This window comes from Mixophyes fleayi, chromosome 1, assembly GCF_038048845.1.
Source record: "Mixophyes fleayi isolate aMixFle1 chromosome 1, aMixFle1.hap1, whole genome shotgun sequence".
Taxonomy (NCBI): Eukaryota; Metazoa; Chordata; class Amphibia; order Anura; family Limnodynastidae; genus Mixophyes; species Mixophyes fleayi.
The window spans coordinates 395509944-395532220 of NC_134402.1; the positions used below are offsets into that span (position 1 = coordinate 395509944).

General features: G+C 40.7%; 1 protein-coding gene across 5 annotated transcripts in view; it reads right to left on the bottom strand.

The window, feature by feature from the left end:
• The window catches only part of MCTP1 (multiple C2 and transmembrane domain containing 1), a 663759-nt gene that overhangs the window by 6177 nt on the left and 635305 nt on the right, over positions 1-22277 (bottom strand). For all 5 annotated transcript variants that reach the window (XM_075181055.1, XM_075181045.1, XM_075181079.1 and 2 more), the window contains 3 exons: positions 19637-19746; positions 13646-13755; positions 475-572 (listed from right to left, as the gene is read on the bottom strand). In XM_075181055.1, the coding sequence (XP_075037156.1) occupies positions 475-572; positions 13646-13755; positions 19637-19746 (318 nt within the window). The remainder of the gene's footprint in view (positions 1-474; positions 573-13645; positions 13756-19636; positions 19747-22277) is intronic.

A 22277-nucleotide genomic window follows, 5' to 3' on the forward strand; every position in this document is an offset into this window, starting at 1 on the left:
TCACATTTCCCCCTTAATACCATGAATGTAACTGTCGCTCTTTCAAGTGATGTAAAGCTCACTGCCGCTATGTTCTGATGCCGAAATTCTTGTGAGTGACAAGGTGGCCATGTGGGTAAAAAGGAAAAAGAACAGGGTTGGGGGGAGATTATATGTTGTGTGTAAGAGACGATTGGATATGTCTTGTCTAACTGTCGTGCTTAACCGCTACATCACTTTGAAAGTATTATCACTTACATGGAAAATTTAAGTGAAATACATATAAGGGGTTTGTACGAGAACCTATTCAACAGAGCACACAAAATATAATTCTAATATGTAGATAACATGCAAACATGAGCGACTCTCCTGTGGTTAAGTTTGTCAAAGTATTTGAGATACTGGGAAAATTCTCTGTGATTGAACTCCTCGCTCATCTCTAGTAAAACAAACTATATATATATATATATATATATATATACACACACCACTCACCAATTCTACATCAGAAGGAACTCTGGAGAGGAAGTCGAGAAGCTCATTATTGTCGATAGTATAAGGACTTCTAATTTTCTTTGTGAATTTATTAATTCCTGAAAAAAAGCAGAACACAATTAGCTCCACATTTTCCAATATGTATTGGTTAGATAGATCATAAACACTCTTCTTTCAGCCACAGAACTTGACAACTTCAGTCAAGTAGTAGTACTCATGGCACTTTTCCTTTCAAGGTTTAAGTCAGGGGCGCACTTAAGGAAGGTTTCCAGAAAACCCCCCCTCTCTCTAATTATGGAGCCTTCCAATTAGTAGGTATATTACATGAACTATAACACATGGTCTGAAGCCTAGGACACATTTCCATGAGCATCTGCATATGTTTTCATGAAGTTTAGCCTCAACAAAATGGCTGCCATTACTTTTATCTCTAGTGTATTGTTACAATTTTGTATTTAGTGCTCTAGTGTTTGTCTGACATAGAAAATGCAGAAAGTAAATGACCTATTATCATCTGCAGTCTGATGTGCAGCACTGGCTAAGTAACTATAACACTTATTTTTATAATTTTTATTTTAATTGAGTGTGAGTGGAGATTAATGTTGGTTTTATAGGGTAATATAAATTTGGTTGAATGGTAGGGTTTGTTTAAAGCAGTGTTCACATTAATGTACAGCTTACATTATGCCTGACGATATTGGTAACACAGATGTGGTCTGAAACACTGGTTGGGAATCTGTCAGCTATCCAGCATTCACTAAATAGATTTATTATTATTATTTATTTTTGGTGGTAACACTTGTCTTTTTGGACCAAAATTTACTGCAATTCATGAACTATCTTTTAGATCTGTTCTATTTATGTGTATGAATAAACAGGGCCGAATTATTGCCAGCTGCCAGCCACTTTACTGTCATTTTTTTAAATAAAAAGTGCCTTAGACTACCTGGCCCCCTCAAAAAGCTTCTCAAGCTTAATTTCACCTTCCAGTGGTGGTTTGACTCACTAACAATCTAGGGGATAAGATCTTATTTTCTCCTGTACAAAGCAAATTTTGCATCCCTGATACACAAACTCGAGCAGGACCTCCTTCACTAGCGGAAACACATCATCTCCTGGGTAAGTAGAGTCAACGCCATCAAAATTGTCTGTGCTACCCAAATTCCTTTACCTGTTTCCGACTCTAGCCGTCCCGGTGCCGCCTGAACCTTTGCAGCTATACAAGCTTTGTGCAACAACTTCATCTGGAGTGACCACAGACCTTGGATCCGCACCAAAATCTACTCGCCAGGTCCTCAATACCTGGTGGCCTGGGACTGCACTTGTTTCGCAGGTACTATCAAGCCATCCGTCTTAGCCAACCGATGTCTTGGCACGTCGCCCCACATTCTAAAAGGTCAACCTTGAAAATTACATGTTTGCCCCTGGTCCGCTGGAATTCCTTCCTTGGCTCCCTGAACGGCACCGCCTGCCCGCGGCAAACACAATCCCTACGGTAGACATTCTCTGTGTGGGACTCCATGAATAAGCCTGTTGAAACATCCCTCTCCCCTCACCCCAGTTTGGGACCATCCTCTTTTTTCCCCTTGGCCAGGAGTTTGGCGTGGCTTCGGAGTGGAAGGCTGAGGGAATCATGCATTTTCATCACACCCCTTCCCTTCCATCTGGTATCCCTACTGTTCTTCCCTAGACTGAAATGCTGATGGGTTTGATCGCCGAGTTTGGACCACGGGATTCCTGGTAAGTCCCTGGGGTGCGGGGAAGGGATTTACGGTTAGTGCTACCCTTGTTCCCTAGGCCCTTTCACAGTAGGATGGATCCCAGTTGTAGCGCTGGGTCAATGACTATAGGGTTATTAGCAAGGCCACAGGCCCGGCAACTATACTGGCAGTGTAGCACGGGATGTCCTTCCTGATGCTCAGTCTCTATTTACTTAGCCTCAATTATGTGAGACTGAGCACCAGGGATCATGAGTCATGGTAATCACTGGCCCCATCTCTGCACTCTGCTGAAAGTATTTCTCTTGACATGGACTTTTTTTCTTTGACTCCCTATTCTCCAGAATATTATTTATTGTCTATATAATACTTACTATGTATATGATCTTGGTCAGAGCATGCAAATAGGGATATTTAGTATAGATGTTCTCCTCTTTTTTGCCTACCCCTGCTAGACTACTCTCTTGTCCAAATTGTTTTCTATAAAAATACTTCAGACACGCCTACAAGTATGTAGCTGTATTTGTGACTAATTAATGAATACTATAACTAGCTAAATACTATAATATATGTGTTTAGTATATGTTTTAAATTAATAATGTGTATATTGTTTTAATAGTTTATGTTTTGTAGTGCAGTTATGCTATATTGGATAGCATTAGCATTTCTGATTTATTGGCACTGACTGCAGTATGTATTCATGTGAGCTTTTTTTTATGAATGCAGCCAGTTTCCATCACGTCCAGTGATTGGTCAGTTTGGATACTTAAAAAAAGAAGAACAGACATCACCAGTAAGTTATATTCCAACCATAATCCATAGGTTTATATACTGAATCAGTAATAGTATTAATAAAATAAAGCTACTAAACAATCGCTAAAATTAAACAAACTCCAAGTGACAGATAAGAAACATGGCAAGAATTCTATTAAAATAGTTGGTTAAAAAATATACTGTTTAGTCTTAAAATGTAAAATATAATAAGAGACATCTAAATTCTCATAAAAATCGACAAATTGTAGCTGAATAACAAATACAGACAAAACCATACTGTTATGCGGGGATATAAGGTTGTGTGTCTGACATAGTCAATAAATTCCATTAGGACATTTAATGTCCCAAATTGTGTAGCATGGGATCCAAGAGTGACTTAAATAGATTTGTTCAAATCCTAAACCGGACGGTAGCAAATAACTGGAGATGTTTCCTACTGTTTTCCTCTAAGGTACGAGTAGCAAAAACAGTGTCTCAAAACTTCAAAGGCTTGGACCGAGTAATCATGCAAACACACCACCTTCCTTACGCACCCATTTCTTTTTTTATATTTAATTTTTTAATTAAAGAAGTTTAAATTATTACAAAAGAGGTACATGGAAAAAGGACATTTGTTAAATAAAGTTGTCTCCGAATTACAAAGCAACAAGAAAAAAGGAGTCAACATGAAAATGTTGATATCATTCTATCGAGGATGGCACGTCTTTCTTTATTAATAGCACCTGATGCGTTTCATCGTTAATAATGACTTTCTCAAAGATTCGTTGGGATATTTAATCTGGCATTGAAGATTGCATCAATATAATATTTCTGATTAAACCATTTGTATGAAGAAATGCATCAAGTATTAAGACTTTGTGAGCAGTTACTTTTATCTTCATTTTAGCAATGAAGCCTTCTGCCGAATGATCGGCTATTTGAACACAGAAGCTTTTCAAGCAACAGACTGTGAGTGCTAGCTATTAAACATACAATACACTCCACTGAACAAATAGTAGTCCACCTTAAATCGTCATTCCCATGTAAATGGAATACTTCACATATTCAGCATCTGGGGATCGCTCTGACCAAATCCAATTCACAACTATTTAAGTCAAATTACATTGCACTATTTGTGAAGATCCTCAGAGACCTGGAGTTTGGTCCTCGTAAAGGTTCTCCTGGGGGTAAATGTATCAATATGCGGGTTCTTCAACACCCGCGTGTTCAGCCTCTTCCGCGATTAAATTTCAAGCGGCGCTGCATTGTAAAGGGTTAACTTCCCTTTACAATGCAGCGCCGCTTGAAATTTAATCGCGGAAGAGGCTGAACACGCGGGTGTTGAAGAACCCGCATATTGATACATTTACCCCCTGGTTGGGGTGGGTGAACATTAAAATTAATATTCTCCCAAAGGTTGTCTATGTTCTACAGACAGTTCCTGTGAGGATCACCCAGCTTCTTTGAGGAACTCCAGAGGACAGTCTGCTCCTTTGTCTGTTAGGCTTCAGATCGTATGGTATAATAATACCTGCTCTTTAAGGCAATAATCAGAAAATCATGTAGCAGCTATTAAATTAACTCAATTCATTAAAGCGTACATACATGGAGAAGAGGTTTAGTTGTTTATTAGACCAAACACTATAATGGAAAAGAACAGTGATATAAGTGACTTTGACCATGGAATGATTGTTGGCGCCAGAAAGGGTAGTTTGAGTATCTCAGAAACTGCTGATCTCCTTGGATTTTCATGCACAACATCCTCTAAATGTTACAGAGAATGGTTCTCAAAAACAAAAAAAACATCCAGCAAGAGCGAAAATGCCTTAAATGAAAAAGGTCAGAGGAAAATGGCATATCTGGCAGGAAAGTGACAGTAACTCAAATAACCATACATTGAAACAGTGGTATTGTAACAAAACTTACCTCTCCTTGTACTGGCTTCTCTGTGCTACGTACAGCACTTCCAGGTGGCGGGTCACATGGCTCGTTTCTAGGGGCGGTTTTTCAAACGTTCCTTTCTACATAAAGTTCGCACTGACACTTGCACAGTGTCATTGCAACTTGTTAGCCGTGCTACTGACTCCTGTGCTGCTCCATGTGTGTACCTAATCTCCTGTGTACCAAACCTTGCCTATCTGACCAAGTGCTGCTTTATCTCCTGTGTACTGTACCCTGCCTGTCTGACAATCCTCCGCCTGATCCTCCGTGTACCAGTTTCCGGCTTGTTCCTGTTTACGCAGCACCCCTAAGGTACTTCTCTCTTATTTTTACCCTGTTGCTGCGAGTTCTCACAACAAAGCCCATGCTGCCTTTCGGCGGTTCTTGGTGGAAACCGGAGAACTAGTTAGACTCCGCGCCCCTGGTCTGCTAGTGCCAATTGGGATTGACACAGTTGACACAGATTGAAACTGTTAAGATTGTAACAGTTTGCACTGACCAGTATGGACCCAGCAGGTGATACTTCTCCAAAGGATTTATTCCAACATCTGCTGGTGAGAGTAGAGAAGCAGGAGGCTAATCAGGAACGCCTGCAGTTTCTTCAGGGTTTATCCATCCGGCTGGATTCTCTACAAAATACCCTGGTACCACCTCGGTCAGAGGTTACCCCTGCTGAGTCTGTTTCTGTTCTTGCCTCCACCTCTACCGCACAGTTTTGAATTCCCAACCCTCTAATGTTTGTGTCACTCACCGGACTGTGAGTGCCATTTCTCCTGTGTTCAGGAACCGTGGCCATCCGCCATCCTGAGGGTCTGCGCATGTGCAGCCCTTATGAAACCTTCAGTACCTGTTGCTTTTAATTAATTGAATGATCAGGTAACCCTCCTTATTTAAACCACCTGTGATCATTACCTTGTGGCCTGATCTTGGAGTCTCATTCCCCATGAGCCTCTGAAGGTGTTCCTGTGTTTCCTCGTGTATTCAGCGCCAGCTGATTCCTGTCTACTACGATTGTGGTTTCCAGACCACTTCAACTCTCCTGTGTTCATCGTGTATGCATTTAGCTGATTCCTATCTGCTACTGCTGTCGGATCTCAGACCGTCTCAACTCTCCTGTGTTCATCGTGTCTGCACTCAGCTGATTCCTATCTGCTACTGCTGCCGGATTCCAGACCGCCTCAACTCTCCTGTGTTCAGCGTGTCTGCTCTCCGCTGCCTCCGTTACTACTGCTGGGTTCCAGACCGTCTCAACTCTCCTGTGTTCATCGTGTCAGCTCTCCACTGATTCCTATCTGCTACTGCTGCCGGATTCCAGACCGTCTCTACTCTCCTGTGTTCAGCGTGTCTCCCCTCCGCTGCCTCCGCTACTACTGCCGGATACCAGACAGCCTCAACTCTCCCGTGTTCATCATGTTTCCAGTTTTACTTACTACTGCTTCCTGAGTATTGCTCCTTTAATTACCGGTTACCTTTCGTGCGCTGCACCAACCTGATTACCGCTTCCATCCTCCAGTGGTCTCTTCTCCTGCCGGCGTTCAGCCTTTCAGGTATCCCTGCACTTCTCCTTGACAGCCTGCTCTCCTGAACCGCGGTATGCATACTTTCCATTGACTTTGCTATTGTATTGCATATCCGTCTGGACTGTGTTGTGTTCATCTCCGGAGTCTTCCATCTACTGAAGCTATTGTTACTATTGACTTTGTTTCCTATTACCTGGATCTCTATAGTGACTTTGTATACTTCAAGCAGCGCTTGTCAGTTATTATTGTATTGTGGTTATCATCGTGGGATCAGGTTCCGTGTGCCCCCGTGTATCCTATGTATTACATTCATCTCCTCGTGCCCCTCCTCACATATATATAGCCTCAACTCTCCTGTGTTCATCGTGTCAGCTCTCCACTGATTCCTATCTGCTACTGCTGCCGGATTCCAGACCGTCTCTACTCTCCTGTGTTCAGCGTGTCTCCCCTCCGCTGCCTCCGCTACTACTGCCGGATACCAGACAGCCTCAACTCTCCCGTGTTCATCATGTTTCCAGTTTTACTTACTACTGCTTCCTGAGTATTGCTCCTTTAATTACCGGTTACCTTTCGTGCGCTGCACCAACCTGATTACCGCTTCCATCCTCCAGTGGTCTCTTCTCCTGCCGGCGTTCAGCCTTTCAGGTATCCCTGCACTTCTCCTTGACAGCCTGCTCTCCTGAACCGCGGTATGCATACTTTCCATTGACTTTGCTATTGTATTGCATATCCGTCTGGACTGTGTTGTGTTCATCTCCGGAGTCTTCCATCTACTGAAGCTATTGTTACTATTGACTTTGTTTCCTATTACCTGGATCTCTATAGTGACTTTGTATACTTCAAGCAGCGCTTGTCAGTTATTATTGTATTGTGGTTATCATCGTGGGATCAGGTTCCGTGTGCCCCCGTGTATCCTATGTATTACATTCATCTCCTCGTGCCCCTCCTCACATATATATAGCAGTGGTACAACTTGCTGAACGCAGACCACTGACTCCTGTTTCCCATTGGCACCAGTTTCAAGTATCCTCTCACATAAGCAGTGGTACAACTTGCTTTACGCAGACCACTGACTTTCACTACCTCCTCTCTACTCCTGGACATTCCTCCTCACTATAGCAGTGGTACAACTTGCTATACGCAGACCACTGACTCTCTCCTCACGTTTACTTGTCCATCTGGTTCCTCGTGTTCATACATCTAAGTCATTACCAGTTGCTGCTAGTCATAGACTTTCCTTGAGCATTCTCTCACCATCTGCTGATTCTCCTGTTCCGTTGTCACCCTGCTACCAGAGGACCATAGTACCAGCTATATTACTCTGGTAAGAACATCATCTGGTGATATCCTGGGCAAAGACTCCTAGTGCCCGTGACAGTAAGATCAGGCATGACAGACCCAGGATCGGAACCTACAGCTAAAGAGATGCTGCAGTATCTGGTTACCCGTATTGAACAACAGGATGTTCGCCAACAACAATTGCTGCAATGTTGCCAGGCGTTAGCCTCCCAAGGAACTTCTGCGCAAAATATCTGCTACCGCTGCCGGATTCCAGACCGCCTCAACTCTCCTGTGTTCAGCGTGTCTGCTCTCCGCTGCCTCCATTACTACTGCCGGGTTCCAGACCGTCTCAACTCTCCTGTGTTCATCGTGTCAGCTCTCCACTGATTCCTATCTGCTACTGCTGCCGGATTCCAGACCGTCTCTACTCTCCTGTGTTCAGCGTGTCTCCCCTCCGCTGCCTCCGCTACTACTGCCGGATACCAGACAGCCTCAACTCTCCCGTGTTCATCATGTTTCCAGTTTTACTTACTACTGCTTCCTGAGTATTGCTCCTTTGATTACCGGTTACCTTTTGTGCGCTGCACCAACCTGATTATCGCTTCCATCCTCCAGTGGTCTCTCCTCCTGCCGGCGTTCAGCCGTTCAGGTATCCCTGCACTTCTCCTTGACAGCCTGCTCTCCTGAACCGCGGTATGCATACTTTCCATTGACTTTGCTATTGTATTGCATATCCGTCTGGACTGTGTTGTGTTCATCTCCGGAGTCTTTCATCTACTGAAGCTATTGTTATTATTGACTTTGTTTCCTATTACCTGGATTTCTATAGTGACTTTGTATACTTCAAGCAGCGCTTGTCAGTTATTATTGTATTGTGGTGATCATCGTGGGATCAGGTTCCGTGTGCCCCCCGTGTATTCTCTGTATTCCATTTATCTCCTCGTGCCCCTCCTCACATATATATAGCAGTGGTACAACTTGCTGAACGCAGACCACTGACTCCTGTTTCCCATTGGCACCAGTTTCAAGTATCCTCTCACATAAGCAGTGGTACAACTTGCTGTACGCAGACCACTGACTTCCCCGTTACCTACTTGCACCTGGAACCCATTCCTTCACTATAGACAGTGGTACACTTGCTATACGCAAACCACTGACTTTCACTACCTCCTCTCTACTCCTGGACATTCCTCCTCACTATAGCAGGGGTAGAACTTGCTGTACGCAGACCACTGACTCTCTCCTCACGTTTACTTGTCCATCTGGTTCCTCGTGTTCATACATCTAAGTCATTACCAGTTGCTGCTAGTCATAGACTTTCCTTGAGCATTCTCTCACCATCTGCTGATTCTCCTGTTCCGTTGTCACCCTGCTACCAGAGGACCATAGTACCAGCTATATTACTCTGGTAAGAACATCATCTGGTGATATCCTGGGCAAAGACTCCTAGTGCCCGTGACAGTTTGATGGAAATCACAAACTATGTAGAAGAGTTTTAAACCAGTGTGCGATTCAATTCAAATTGCTGCCTGGTAATGTCGCCTATATTATATCTCTTCTTTCTTTTCAGGCCTTCGCCTGGGCTTTCACCTCTGTGGGAAAGAAATTATACTGTTTTAAAGGATTGTTTTGAAGTTTTGAAAGCTTTCAAAAAAATATTTGATGAACCATGGTAGGTATCAAGCAAGGCCACAGGAATTCTTTGCCTACGTTAAGATTCTAAGCCAGTGGGACAATACATTGTCCAATTTAGGACAATGGCATCCGAATTACGTTGGAACAATGAGGCTTTTGTGGCATTTTGGCAAGGGTTATCTGATAAAATAAAAGACGAATTGGCTTCCCGTGATCTTCCATCTTCTTTTGACTATCTCATATCTTTGTGCATAAAAGTGGACTTACGATTCCAAGAAAGATCACAGGAGAAAGAACAGACTCAGCGCCCACCATTCATCTAGCCTCTCAGTTTTAGGCTCCTCCCGCACCCCCTGAGGAGCGCATTAAAGCTAGGCCAGGCTCATCTTTCTCCTGTAGAAAGGGAGAGAAGATTTAAGGACAAATTGTGTCTCTATTGTGGAGAAGATGGTCACCATACTGGTACTTGGCCTATCCTTCTGGGAAAGGCTAGCAAGACAAGAAGGGGTCTCGTTGGGTTAACATGATCTCTCTCTCCTCAACTCTTTTCAAAAAGAGAATCAAAAAGAGAATTTCTTGTCGATTGGTCCTGAGAAGCGCCCCTGAGTTAAAGCTTCGGACATTCATGCACCACGTTTACTCAAGCAGTTCCACAAGAAGTATCCTAACAAACACTATTAGGGTGTTCGGAGTCCACCCTTACAGCAGGGGGTACTGTAACGAAACTTACCTCTCCTGCTACTGAGTGTGAAAATTGACTTATCTCCTATGTACTGAACCTTGCCTGTCTGACCAAGTGCTGCCTGATCTCCTGTGTACCGAACCTTGCCTGTCTGACAATCCTCTGCCTGATTCTCCGTGTACCAGTTTCCGGCTTGTTCCTGTTTACACAGCACCCCCAAGGTACTTCTCTCTTATTTTTACCCTGTTGTTACATTCCAAGGCAGTCCAGGGGGCCGCAACCTGCGAGTTCTCGGCAGCAAAGCACATCCTGCCTTGCGGTGATTCTTGGTGACAACTTGGGAATTCGTTAGACCATGTGCACCTGGTCTGCTAGTGCCAATTGTGATTGACATAGGTTTCCTTAAGATTGTAACAGGTATGCAGAAAAGCAAAGCACAGCATTTCGAACCTTGAAGTGGATGTGCAACAGCAGCAAAAGATCAACTGTGGGCACAGGCTCACCAAAACTGGACAGATAAAGATTGAATAAAACATTGCCTGGAATGACGAATTTTGACTTCTGCTGCAACATGCAGATGTTAGGATCAGAATTTAGTGTAAAGAACATGAATCCATGGATTCCATTCTGCCTTGAGTCATAGGAGCAAGCTGATGGTGTGGTGTAAAGGTGTGGGGAATGTTTTCTTGGCACACATTAGTAATGACCAAGCATTGTTTAACAGCACATCCAGAGTATTGTTGCTGACCATATGAATCCCTTTATGGCACAGTCTACCCATCTTCTAATAGCTACTTTCAGGATAACACGCTATGTCACAAACAAAATATCATCTCAAAATGGTTCCACGAACATGACAATAAGTTCGGTCTACTTCAGTGGTCTCCACAGTCACCAGATCTCAATCCAATATAGCATCTTTGGGATGTGGTGGAACAGGAGAATTTCAGCATGGACATGCAACTGAGATTCCAGCAGCTTGTTGAATCCATACCACAGTTAATTTAAAGGGGGTCCTACCTAGCAAGGTGTACTTAATAAAGTGGCCACTGAGGTTTGTTTTTTTTTGTTTTTTTTTACAAAATATGCACTATATAGTAATAAGTAGAGATGCTCACTGACCCCTGTGTTTTGGTTTTGGTTTTGGATATGGATTAACTTTGTGTTCTGGTTTTCGATCCCAATTTGTTTTCTAAAATCCCTATTATTTTTTCAAGCTAAAATCACATAATTTGGCTCTTTTTTATCCCTACATTATTATTAACCTCAATAAAATTAATTTCCAATCATTTCCAGTCAATTTTTGTCAAGTGACAAGAACACTGCTACCCCTCCTGTTTCTGAATGAGCAATGGTACTGAGCAATGGCACTGGGGAGTGACAAGAACACTGCTATCCCTGTTTCTGTGTGAGCAATGGCGCTGGATCTCCTGGGGAGGATGGTACTTATGGAATCCAAAACTTCGCAAGATCCGACAATGCAAAGATGACATTTTGCCTTGATTCAGATCCGAGGATGCGCAAAATTATCCCTAAGTTCGAGTGGGCTCGGTTGTCAGAAAACCAAGCCTAAGCATCTGTAGTAATAAGTGCTTTGTGTGTGTGTGTGTATATATATGTGTGTGTGTATGTATATATATATATATATATATATATATATATATATATATATATATGTGTATATATATATATATATATATATATATATATATATATATATGTATATGTGTGTGTGTATATATATGCAAAATACACATATATGTATATATATATATCTATATATATACACACACACACAGGTATATATATATATATATATATATATATATATATATATATATATATATATATACACATACATATATATATATATACATATATATACATATATATACATATATATACATATATATATATATATACACATACAGGTATATATATATATATATATATATATATATACACACATACATATATATATATACATATACATATATATATATACATATATATATATATATATATATATATATATATACACATACATATATATATACATATACACATATATATATATATATATATATATATATATATATATATATATATATATATATATATATATATGTGTGTATTTTGTACTTGAATAATAGACTGTCTCAGAAATTCAGATACTGTTAGTGAACTGATACTGGAACGATTACTGGATACAGTCACTTGTTCCCAAACTTTCATCTTTGTCTGCTCTGTTGTAATGGTATGATGACTACAGTCTTATATGTGTAACAAAATTATAGTTTTGATTTTATCCAGGCAGGGGAAATATATTTGCCAAGCCATCATGTGGCAGAACTAGGATATGTTGGCCCTGCTCTCTGTGTTTTGGCAGAAGTGCTGTCATCTGGGAGATCTCTTTGAAGACCTATGTATCTCATAAATGAAGGGAGCCAACAATTCCTTCAATCTCTTTAGCGCTAGTGTTGCATGTCATACATAATGTTGTAATCACAACAGTATAAAACAATTAAGCATGAAGAGGTTCGTTATGGACAAGAGAAAGCTAAGTGTTCTTAGTACCATTAACAAATTATTTCTATGCTCTGTGTTATTTGACACTGGCAATTAATTCTTTACTTCTCTCTGCTATGGTGGTTACAAGCAAACAGCTGATACAACTCTTTGATCACAAGCCAGCACCTAATCTTGTTCTGTTATAAGGTTCATCATCCAGGTAAGAGGGCTTTACATACAGGTATATCCTTTTGTGATGCTTGTGGTTCTTTGTATTGCAATGTATTAATACATAAAGCTCTGCTATTGTGCTTAGACATATGATGAAGAACTAGGTGTTCTGACAATGTGCCCAAATGAACAGATATGTGAAGTTGTTGCTTTATTTTCATGTATGCAGTTCTTTTACATCACATTCTTCACTATGATGTTTTGTCATAGTTGAGTAGAATCGGGGAGATGTGGAAGAGAAGTGTGAAAATGTTACAGAATATTACAGGTTTTTATTTTCATGGTATATAGTCATGTAATATGCTTTGAAGCATAAAAGGCATTTGGGTGTTTGCATTGATGTATTTACATTGGGGTGAAAGATACATTTTCAGGAGTCACCCTGGTGTGCATTATAGCTAGTGACCCTGCCCAAAAGGCTGGTAAACAGAGATATATATATATATATATATATATATATATATACATATACACACACATATAGATAGATAGATATGGTCACTTCTACATTTCCATACCGCCATTTATAAATTTCCACTTAGACCACTGTGTATATTTTGTGTGTGTGCATATATATATATATATATATATATATATATATATATATATATATATATTACTAAATTGCATCATGTTACTCAATATATATTTATATTTACTGAGGACTTAAATATAAGCTACAGTCCATTCCACAATGTATGAAGAGAAAAAATGAGAACCTGGATAAGCACCGTACAGTTGAAGACTGGTGATATTTCCAGTTCTCCTCTTATGCAGCGTTGAATCTCTCCTTGATCATAAATGCTCCAGCTACTGAACCTATAACTCATCCTCTTAAAAAAAAACAAAAAAAACCCATCACGTATAGCATCAAATAGCTGAAACAATATGTTACCTACCCCACAGAAGGACGATGTATCTGAGCGGGATAAAATATAGCACTGCTGTAAGAAGGCAAAGGGCGATAATTGCCAGCCAGGTTAAGAATGGGACGGTCCAGTTGAATGTGCTGCATAGAAAAAAATTGCAAAAATCACTCTTAATACTCTCATACATCTAATAAAAGACCTAACTAAAAATACGTCATCATAAATAACGTGTGGATATTTAACCAAGACATGCAGACATATCACGCTTCATTCTCCCCTCCTATATGTGCACAGATAGAAACGTAGAGATAAATGATGTCACATACATTTTATCTCAACAACATTACAGACAATGACACCTAATAATCACTATTCAATATCCAATAACTCGCTGACTAAAAATAATCAGCTGACCTGATAATATTGACTGTCTAGCTCTTCATCATGCATTATAACATTTTGTAAAATGTCTTCATACAGCCACCTATGTGTTTGTGTATGACTTAAAGTCAGATATTCAATAAATATATGCTGTGATATAGCTCACCTATAGTATGTAATGGGTTATGTGACATGAGGGAAATCTTTATAAAAACTAATGAGGTAACTGTGCAAAAAAAGTCAGTGGTGAGACAAGGCGTATCGGCACTCATGACAAAAACACTAAACCACACCATCACTCTAGGCATCCATACATACATGTAGTCTCTCTATACAGCAATGATGTGTGGATTTAATTTTATCCTTCTATATATTCTCAAGGACATAAGTTAGGGAATCCTAATTTCAGAGGTGATCAGCTGCCAACCTCACAAAAACACAGTTCTCCTGATGATATTTCAAAGCTAGAAAAAAAACTTATGGTATTCAAGTGTTGTTGCATCCATAGCAGTTGCTAAGGATGCTGCTGTCTACTGCTTGTCCTGTCCTTAACAGATGATCTATAACACATAGCAACCAATCAGATGTTCGCTGTTATCTTCTAAACTGTACTGCGAAAATGACTCTATTGGTCTTGATTGTCTATCATTGTCTTGATTTAGTCGGGACAGTTCCAATTTGGGGGAATGTCCCACTGTTCCGACAGTCTGCACATTTGCCTGACTGCCAGGAAGTTGGTTGGCATGTTCCCTGCTCACCATGCCATGCGCATCTACCACAGTTGTGTGTGGCAGTTCAAGGGTGTTTTTAAGGAAAAGGGAGGGGGAGGGGGGGGTGGCAAGCTTGCACTTCTGAAGAGCTGCATACACCTCCGGTGAATGTGGTATGCCCCCAATGTAATGTGATCAAGCCCCGTCTTTGTGTGCATGTCGCCACAGCTTGTCCCGAATTGTTGTAAGGTATGCTCAGTGTATTAATATATCATTAAAATTCTGATCTTATACAGTTTAGTAATAAAACCTGTTAACTGCGGTCAGTGTAGGTAACAAGAATAAGTGGATAGTGGTTTCAAGTTAAATGTAACAGATTAAATGTGATATTTAGTATTGCTCAAATTCCTCAATATAAATTGCCCCAATTACATTATTAAACATCAATGTCAGCAGTTTTGGCCCAAAAAGCTAAAAGCAACCTTGAGTAGAAGTCATTGTATTACCATGGAACCACTATCAACTTGTGATAAAGTAATGAGAGAAGTTAGAACAGTTTTTAAAAATTAAACTCCTTCTGGCATCACAATGACTATAAAGTATAACTAAACATTTTATTCAGTTAATGACAGGAGCAGTTACTGGTCCTATTATCTGGTTGTCTAAATAGTTATGTCTTCCATCCAGCGGCTCACCATCGGTTCTACTGATGCCACGCCCCTGTTGACACCAGACTCCCACATGTTGAAGTTATATAACTCTATTACAACTTTAATCTACATTCTGATTTGCTAACAGCACTGGGTGGGCGGGTTAAACTAAATAAACAATAAGTTGGCCTCCTCCCTGTCTAGCACAAAATACAAGTACTTGTCTTTTCTTTGTTCTTTACCTATAATTAGTTGAAAGCTTAAAATTTAGAAGGGAAACAAGACAAGTGTTATAAAAAAGTTTTTAGAACTGGGGCGGGAGCTAGCCATATTATGAGAGCGCAATGTCACCACTTTTAAATTCTGTTAATCTAGATACAAGTCACATGTTTATTGGCTCTTCTGATAATTGGCTAATAGTGTGATTGATAGCGGAGCAATATCCCAGTAAAAATAATGTATTTACATTCAAACCACTTAAGTACCTTTATACTTTCAGTTTGACACCAGAGTGGGAGACACAACAATGGGGTTTTAGACAAAAATATTCTTTTTCTGCCCCTCAATACCTATCAGTGTGCAGCTTAGGGTTGGTAGAAAACTAAACTACTGCTATAACTAATTTATAACTAAATCATCATCATCAGCAGCTATTTATATAGCGCCACTAATTCCGCAGCGCTGTACAGAGAACTCACTCACATCAGTCACTGCTCCATTAGAGCTTACAGTCTAAATTCCCTAATATACACACACACAGACCGACAGAGACTAAGGTCAATTTGATAGCAGCCAATTAACCTACTAGTATGTTTTTGAGGTGTGGGAGGAAACTAGAGCACCCGGAGGAAACACAGGAAGAACATACAGACTTCACAGGGTCATGGTCAGGAATTGAACTCATAACCCCAGTGCTGTGAGGCAGAAGTTAACCACTAAGCCACCGTGCTGTCCCAACTAAATTATAAAGTGTGTAGCGCCGGCGGACATGATGGCCCCACATGTGCACTAATGTCAGGGATTTATAAAGCTCTGCTCACAGTGACATCACTGAGACCAAGGGAGCGAGGGAAAAGTGACAGTTAGGTGACAGGAATGACTGGAAACTGGCACAGTTTTAGTTTAGCAGTTGGTCTGGAAAAAGGGGGCCAAAGAAAAAGGAGGCTGGAAGTGAGAAGGAGAGGAAGAAAATGACAAGCAAGAGAACGGACAGGAGGCAAAAGTGAGAAGCTGGAACGGAGAAGAGAGAGACAAGAGGAGACTGAACAGAGCGACACTTCAGCAGGCTGAAATCTAAGCAACAGAGTGGGAAAAAGAAATGAGATTGCCAGAAACAAGACAAACCACATTATAAAAGCTGACAAGCAAGAGATAAGACATCTTTCACACCCCTTTAAATAACTGTACCCCGTTCCTGAAGAGACTGCCTGAAACTGGTCCTGAAGCAACATATTGATATGTACCCTTTAGTTTTATTATACTTCCTGTTTTACTAGAAAGACTGAACAAAATGTACATAATAGTTTAGTTAGTCAGAGACCAGGTGGGAAGTCCTGAAGTTTAATGACATATACCCTTGTTCCAGGAATGAGTTACATTTTAAAGGGTAAGTTTAAGGATAGTTAGCCAAGCTTATGGACTGAGTCATATAGAAAATTAGTTATAAGAGTTCGGTATTTTCATGAAAACCACTCAAGAGAGGCTAAAGTTCTGCTATATGTGACAAACTTCGGCGAAATCTGTGTTTATTACTATTTATTATTGCTTGCTGGAGGGATCTCTACCATAGGAGCATTGCAGTTACCATTTTATTTCTACTGAGAACTCATATTGTATTACTGAAAAGTAACGAACTGAGCCTGTAGATATGAATACCAAATGCACTTTATGACGTGTGTTGCACCTTGATATATATTGGACAGTCATATTTATATGTGAAAGTTACATTGGTTTCAACTGCCCTGTTTTTACATGTCCCTGTTTAGTGTGAACTGTTCGCTAGAATAAAGTTAAGATGCAGAGTTACCTCTGAAACTAGTCTTTATGATAACAAGAACTGTGTGTTATTATATAAGCTAAGGGTTAATCCGTTGTTTAGTTAACCTGTGAGCCGATAAATGTGCACTTGTTATGCAAACTTACTAAAAAGGAAACTAGCCTGGGGAACCACTCTAGAAATAAACGTGCTGGTGGTTTCTAAAGCTAGCTACAGAGTGGTATGTGTTTTCTGTATTCGAGCCTGGGGTTGAGGGAAAGGGGGTGGAGTGTTCCTTTGTCTCCCTCTGGTGTCACTGAACAAGGGCATTACCCCGTGAAGAGCTTACTGTCTGAAGACCAAGGTGGAGGCGCTGTGCACCGAGAATAAAGATAAACTAGTGGGCCAGGAACCAAAACACACTCACACACACCCATACCCATACATGCCTTACTCCTACGGGAAAGGGGGTATTACAAGTATATTACTCGTGTCTTATATTTAACATGCAAATATCTGTAATTTTGTGATGTCTGGAGAATTGTTTGGAAGATTTGAAGAACTATTAATTTATATGGCAGCTTCCCTTGTTACAAAAATGCTAAAAACTGGTGATATATATAACTATTTATGGAAATCATCCTTTACTACTTTCCACTGCCCCCAGTCTTCTGGAGGAGAGAACAAGTTCCAGTGGGGGTTATTAGGTAAAACTGTACATATCTTGTACTTACACAAAAAACTATCGCTGGAGCGATTCGGGCTTGGAGCGGTAAGAGCTACCTACCGCTTCCTTTGGCCAGTATCTACACATGCATCAGCTTCCTGGCCATGCACAATGGAACTGAATGCTCAGATTTAAGCTTTCAGTTCCACTATTAAAGCCTCCCCAAAAAGGTTACAAATTTAGTAAACACACACAGTAACTATAAACCTTTTATATAAGGTTGTTTTTTAACTTAAATTTCTAAATGTTTTCCTTTCTTTTCATAAAAATAGTTGAATCAGTGCTGTATTAAAAAGAACACTTTATTTGAATAATACCCACATGGAATTACGACAACAGGCATCACAGTGGTGCTTGAAAAATAGGCTCTCCGTGTAGAAGCATTTTGCATGGGAGGACTATTGTCCTTTTACAGGAGAAAAAAATTGTGTTCACTTACAAAAGGGCTTTTCACCCTTTTGTAAACAGTCCCCATAGATTCAGACCTTCTGCTTTACGCCCACTGTCATACAGGGTCTTATGTGTATCTACACAGGACATGTCTCCTGTGCCTGCAATTTATTTAATATAGCATTTATACCTGTTGGCAGATATCTTTCAAGTACTCGACTCACCAGCAGACATAACATTTCTTTTCCAGCACTACTCTTTTGTAAATGTATAAATAATGTAAAGAGCAATAGTTTTAACACCTGTATTGTAATTTAATATGGCAATAGTTAGGGCGACAATATATGTTTGTATTTATGTGTCCTTATGTGTGGCACATGACTTGTTTTCTAAAATGTACCATAATGAAATGCATATATGTCATTGAAGGGAAACACACTAAATATGTTCTTGTTTGGCAGTATGTGTTTATATAATCTATCTATCTATCCATCGCAATATGTCACAAAGACCACTCCACATGCCATCAGACGTCCCCACATGCCCAATACATGGCACACAGACGTCCCCACATGCCCAATACATGGCACACAGACGTCCCCACATGCCCAATACATGGCACACAGACGTCCCCACATGCCCAATACATGCCATCAGACCTCCCCACATGCCCAATACATGCCATCAGACCTCCCCACATGCCCAATACATGGCACACAGACGTCCCCACATGCCCAATACATGGCACACAGACGTCCCCACATGCCCAATACATGGCACACAGACGTCCCCACATGTCCAATATATGGCACACAGACGTCCCCACATGTCCAATACATGGCACACAGACGTCCCCACATGCCCTTTACATGTCCATCAGGCCCACATGCCCCTCAGACCTCCACACATCCACATTACATGTCACTGCTTTTTTACGAGGGAAGAATCCTGGTGAACACCATGTGAGTTTCTGCTACAGTGGACATTTTCAAAACTGCCCCACCAGACCCCACATATTATAAACAACACCCCATCCTTAACAATAATACACACCCTACATATTAACCTACCCCCCCCCCCCCCACATTACTCACCCCATGTCACTTACCTATCTTCCATAGCTGATGGAGGCCCCCACAAAGCTGCATGTTTATATGTACAGATACAGACATTATCCAGATTACTCACTTCTTTATCCTCTCACCAATGGAAGCTACTTCATCGAGGACACTCTGGACACTGACACAGACCTCTTGGATGGCATACAGCTTATTCATAAATCCTTTCTTCTCACTGTCCTAGAAGAAAGTCCAAGTGAGGGTTATTTGGCAAATTAATTTACATATTCTTTAGAGCTATACAGTACGTGAGGTCAAATTATTTTAAGAACACACTGACCTTTAATACCATACTTCCTCATAGTCACAATTTTGATGGCACTATAAGTCAGTGATGAGTAACAGCTGGCCCTCCTAGCATTCACCTGTGGGCCCTCGCTCTTTCCTCCATTATTGTCAGATTTGTCTGTTTATAGCTGCTAATGCTTATCTTGCTGATATTATAGATAGGTGTCTCTTTCTTTGATTAAATGTATTGTTTTAACTTGTTACTGAGATTGAGAGTACTTGCAGATTAGAGGGCCATGCATGTGGCATCAGGTTGCCTATCACTGATTTAAGTTCTTGTACCTGGACAGAGTTATGGTCTATGGGGAACTAGATACAAATCAATCACCATTTAAGGCATAACTGAATAAAAGAGACATGGACTACAAAAAACTGATCATAGTTATATATAGAAACTGGGTAGTGAATGAAAACATTTATATGATTCATGTGACTATGGAAGATGGTTTCAATGTGATTCTAAGAATGGAAAAGCAACAGTTATCTGTTGTCTAGAAGAGAGGTGATGTCTGAGAGCCGGGTGGGGTTCACAGAAAAATCTCAAACCCCAGAGGAAGAATATTATAGGTAGCAAATAATGTTGTTATTTTATTACTCTTTATAATAGTGCTACATCAACAATGTTTTCCATAATTGCCAACATTTTAAAATGGTTTACAGGGAGTCATTGTGGCTAAGCCCATACATCTAACCTGTTCAGTGTACTCCAATGGCCTCCACAGTCAATGTAGCTCAATCCTATAGAGCACCTCCATTGCCACTCTCATTGCCACCCTCATTGCCTCATGCATTGTCTCACTGCAATGGATTGCTTCATGCCATAACTCAATATCATCCTCATTGCCCCTATCATGTATCATTACAACCCTCATTTGCCCATCTCATGTATCACTGCCATCCCTCATTGCCACTTCTGATGTCTCATTGTCTTCCCATTGACGCTTCTTATGCTTCAATGCCTATTCTGACATCTCTCATTGCCCCCTGTAATATTATTGCCATCCCATTTCCCCCTCTCATTCTTCACTAACATCTTCAAATATTGTCCATTTTGTCATGTGTCATTGCCATCCAATTCAACCCTTGTATCCTTCATTAACCCCACTCATATCACTCTTGCCACCATCATTGCCCCCACTCAAGCTTTATTGCCACCTCTTAACATCTCTCATTACCATCATGGTCATGCAGCAGGAACTTATTACAAATGTAGCTCTCTACAGTTGATCACTTACAGTGTATGCTGTCTCCTTGGACCTCTCAGACATTGCTCCGAGAAGACTGTGCTTCAGCCAAATTGCATGTGTGCATGAGTCTACTATGCAGTGAAACAGGAGTGTGTGTGTACAGGAGGGTTTCTGGGCGAAAGGAATTTCCCACTATGTACACACCTATTAGATTATGCCAGAACAGCATAAATGGAATACAGGAATAGTTACACTAGATGCTAAATCAGTTTATACAAGTCTTGACATGTTTGCATTTAAGTATGGATTAGCTGGTCAAGATGGTGACCACTGCAGGGAAGCAAAATTGTGCTCATGCTGATGGGAGAAGCTTGGATTGGGGCGTTCCTTACTGAACGTGGGGCAGACACACTCATGCATCTGTGCCTGTACAACAGCATAGGGTTACTAAAGAAAACTGTGCCGGAGGTGTAAGTTGTATTTGCTAGACTAGATTTTAGTTTGGGACAGTTTAGAGACTTTGCTAATGTGGAGCGATGTCATCACAGGTGCTGGACATTCACCTATGTCTCTGTCTAGAAACTGCAAGAACAAGTTACTGGATTATTGAGTCTCTTGGATCAGTGACTAGTGTTTCTAGTTACCCAACATTTGTGTACCAGATCTTGGCTGTGAATCTGACTATTGCTTAGCCGTCTCCTGTGTATCACATCCTGGCTTTGAACTCTGACTGCTGCTGTACCATTACCTGTGAATCGAATACAGACTATGAATATATCCGCTGATCTTTCCTTGCTTTAAAATTGGACTTTGAACTTGAATACTGCTCACTTATATCCTGAATATCAAACTTTGCCCAATTCTACCTTTGAATATTGGCTGGGAATCTGACCGCTGACTTCTCTGTACTGAGGCATCAGGCTTTTATTATTATTGCTTTTTTGTCTTCTGTGTCTCTGACTTAGGCTGTCAACACTGACTGCTGCTTATTCAGTATTTGTGAATCAGACTTCAGCGGTGAACCTGACCGCTGCCATCTCTTCGGCTGCTGCTTGCTCACTGTTTACTCCTCCTCTGTGCATCAGACTGTGACTCACCTGAAAGTTTAGCCGCTGTTCCTATGAATCTGATTCTCGTGAATCTGATTCTGCCCTGTGAACTTTGCTGCTGCTGCATTATTACTGATGCATTGGATCTGGATGTTGATCTCTTTGCTTTTATTTCCTTATGTGCATA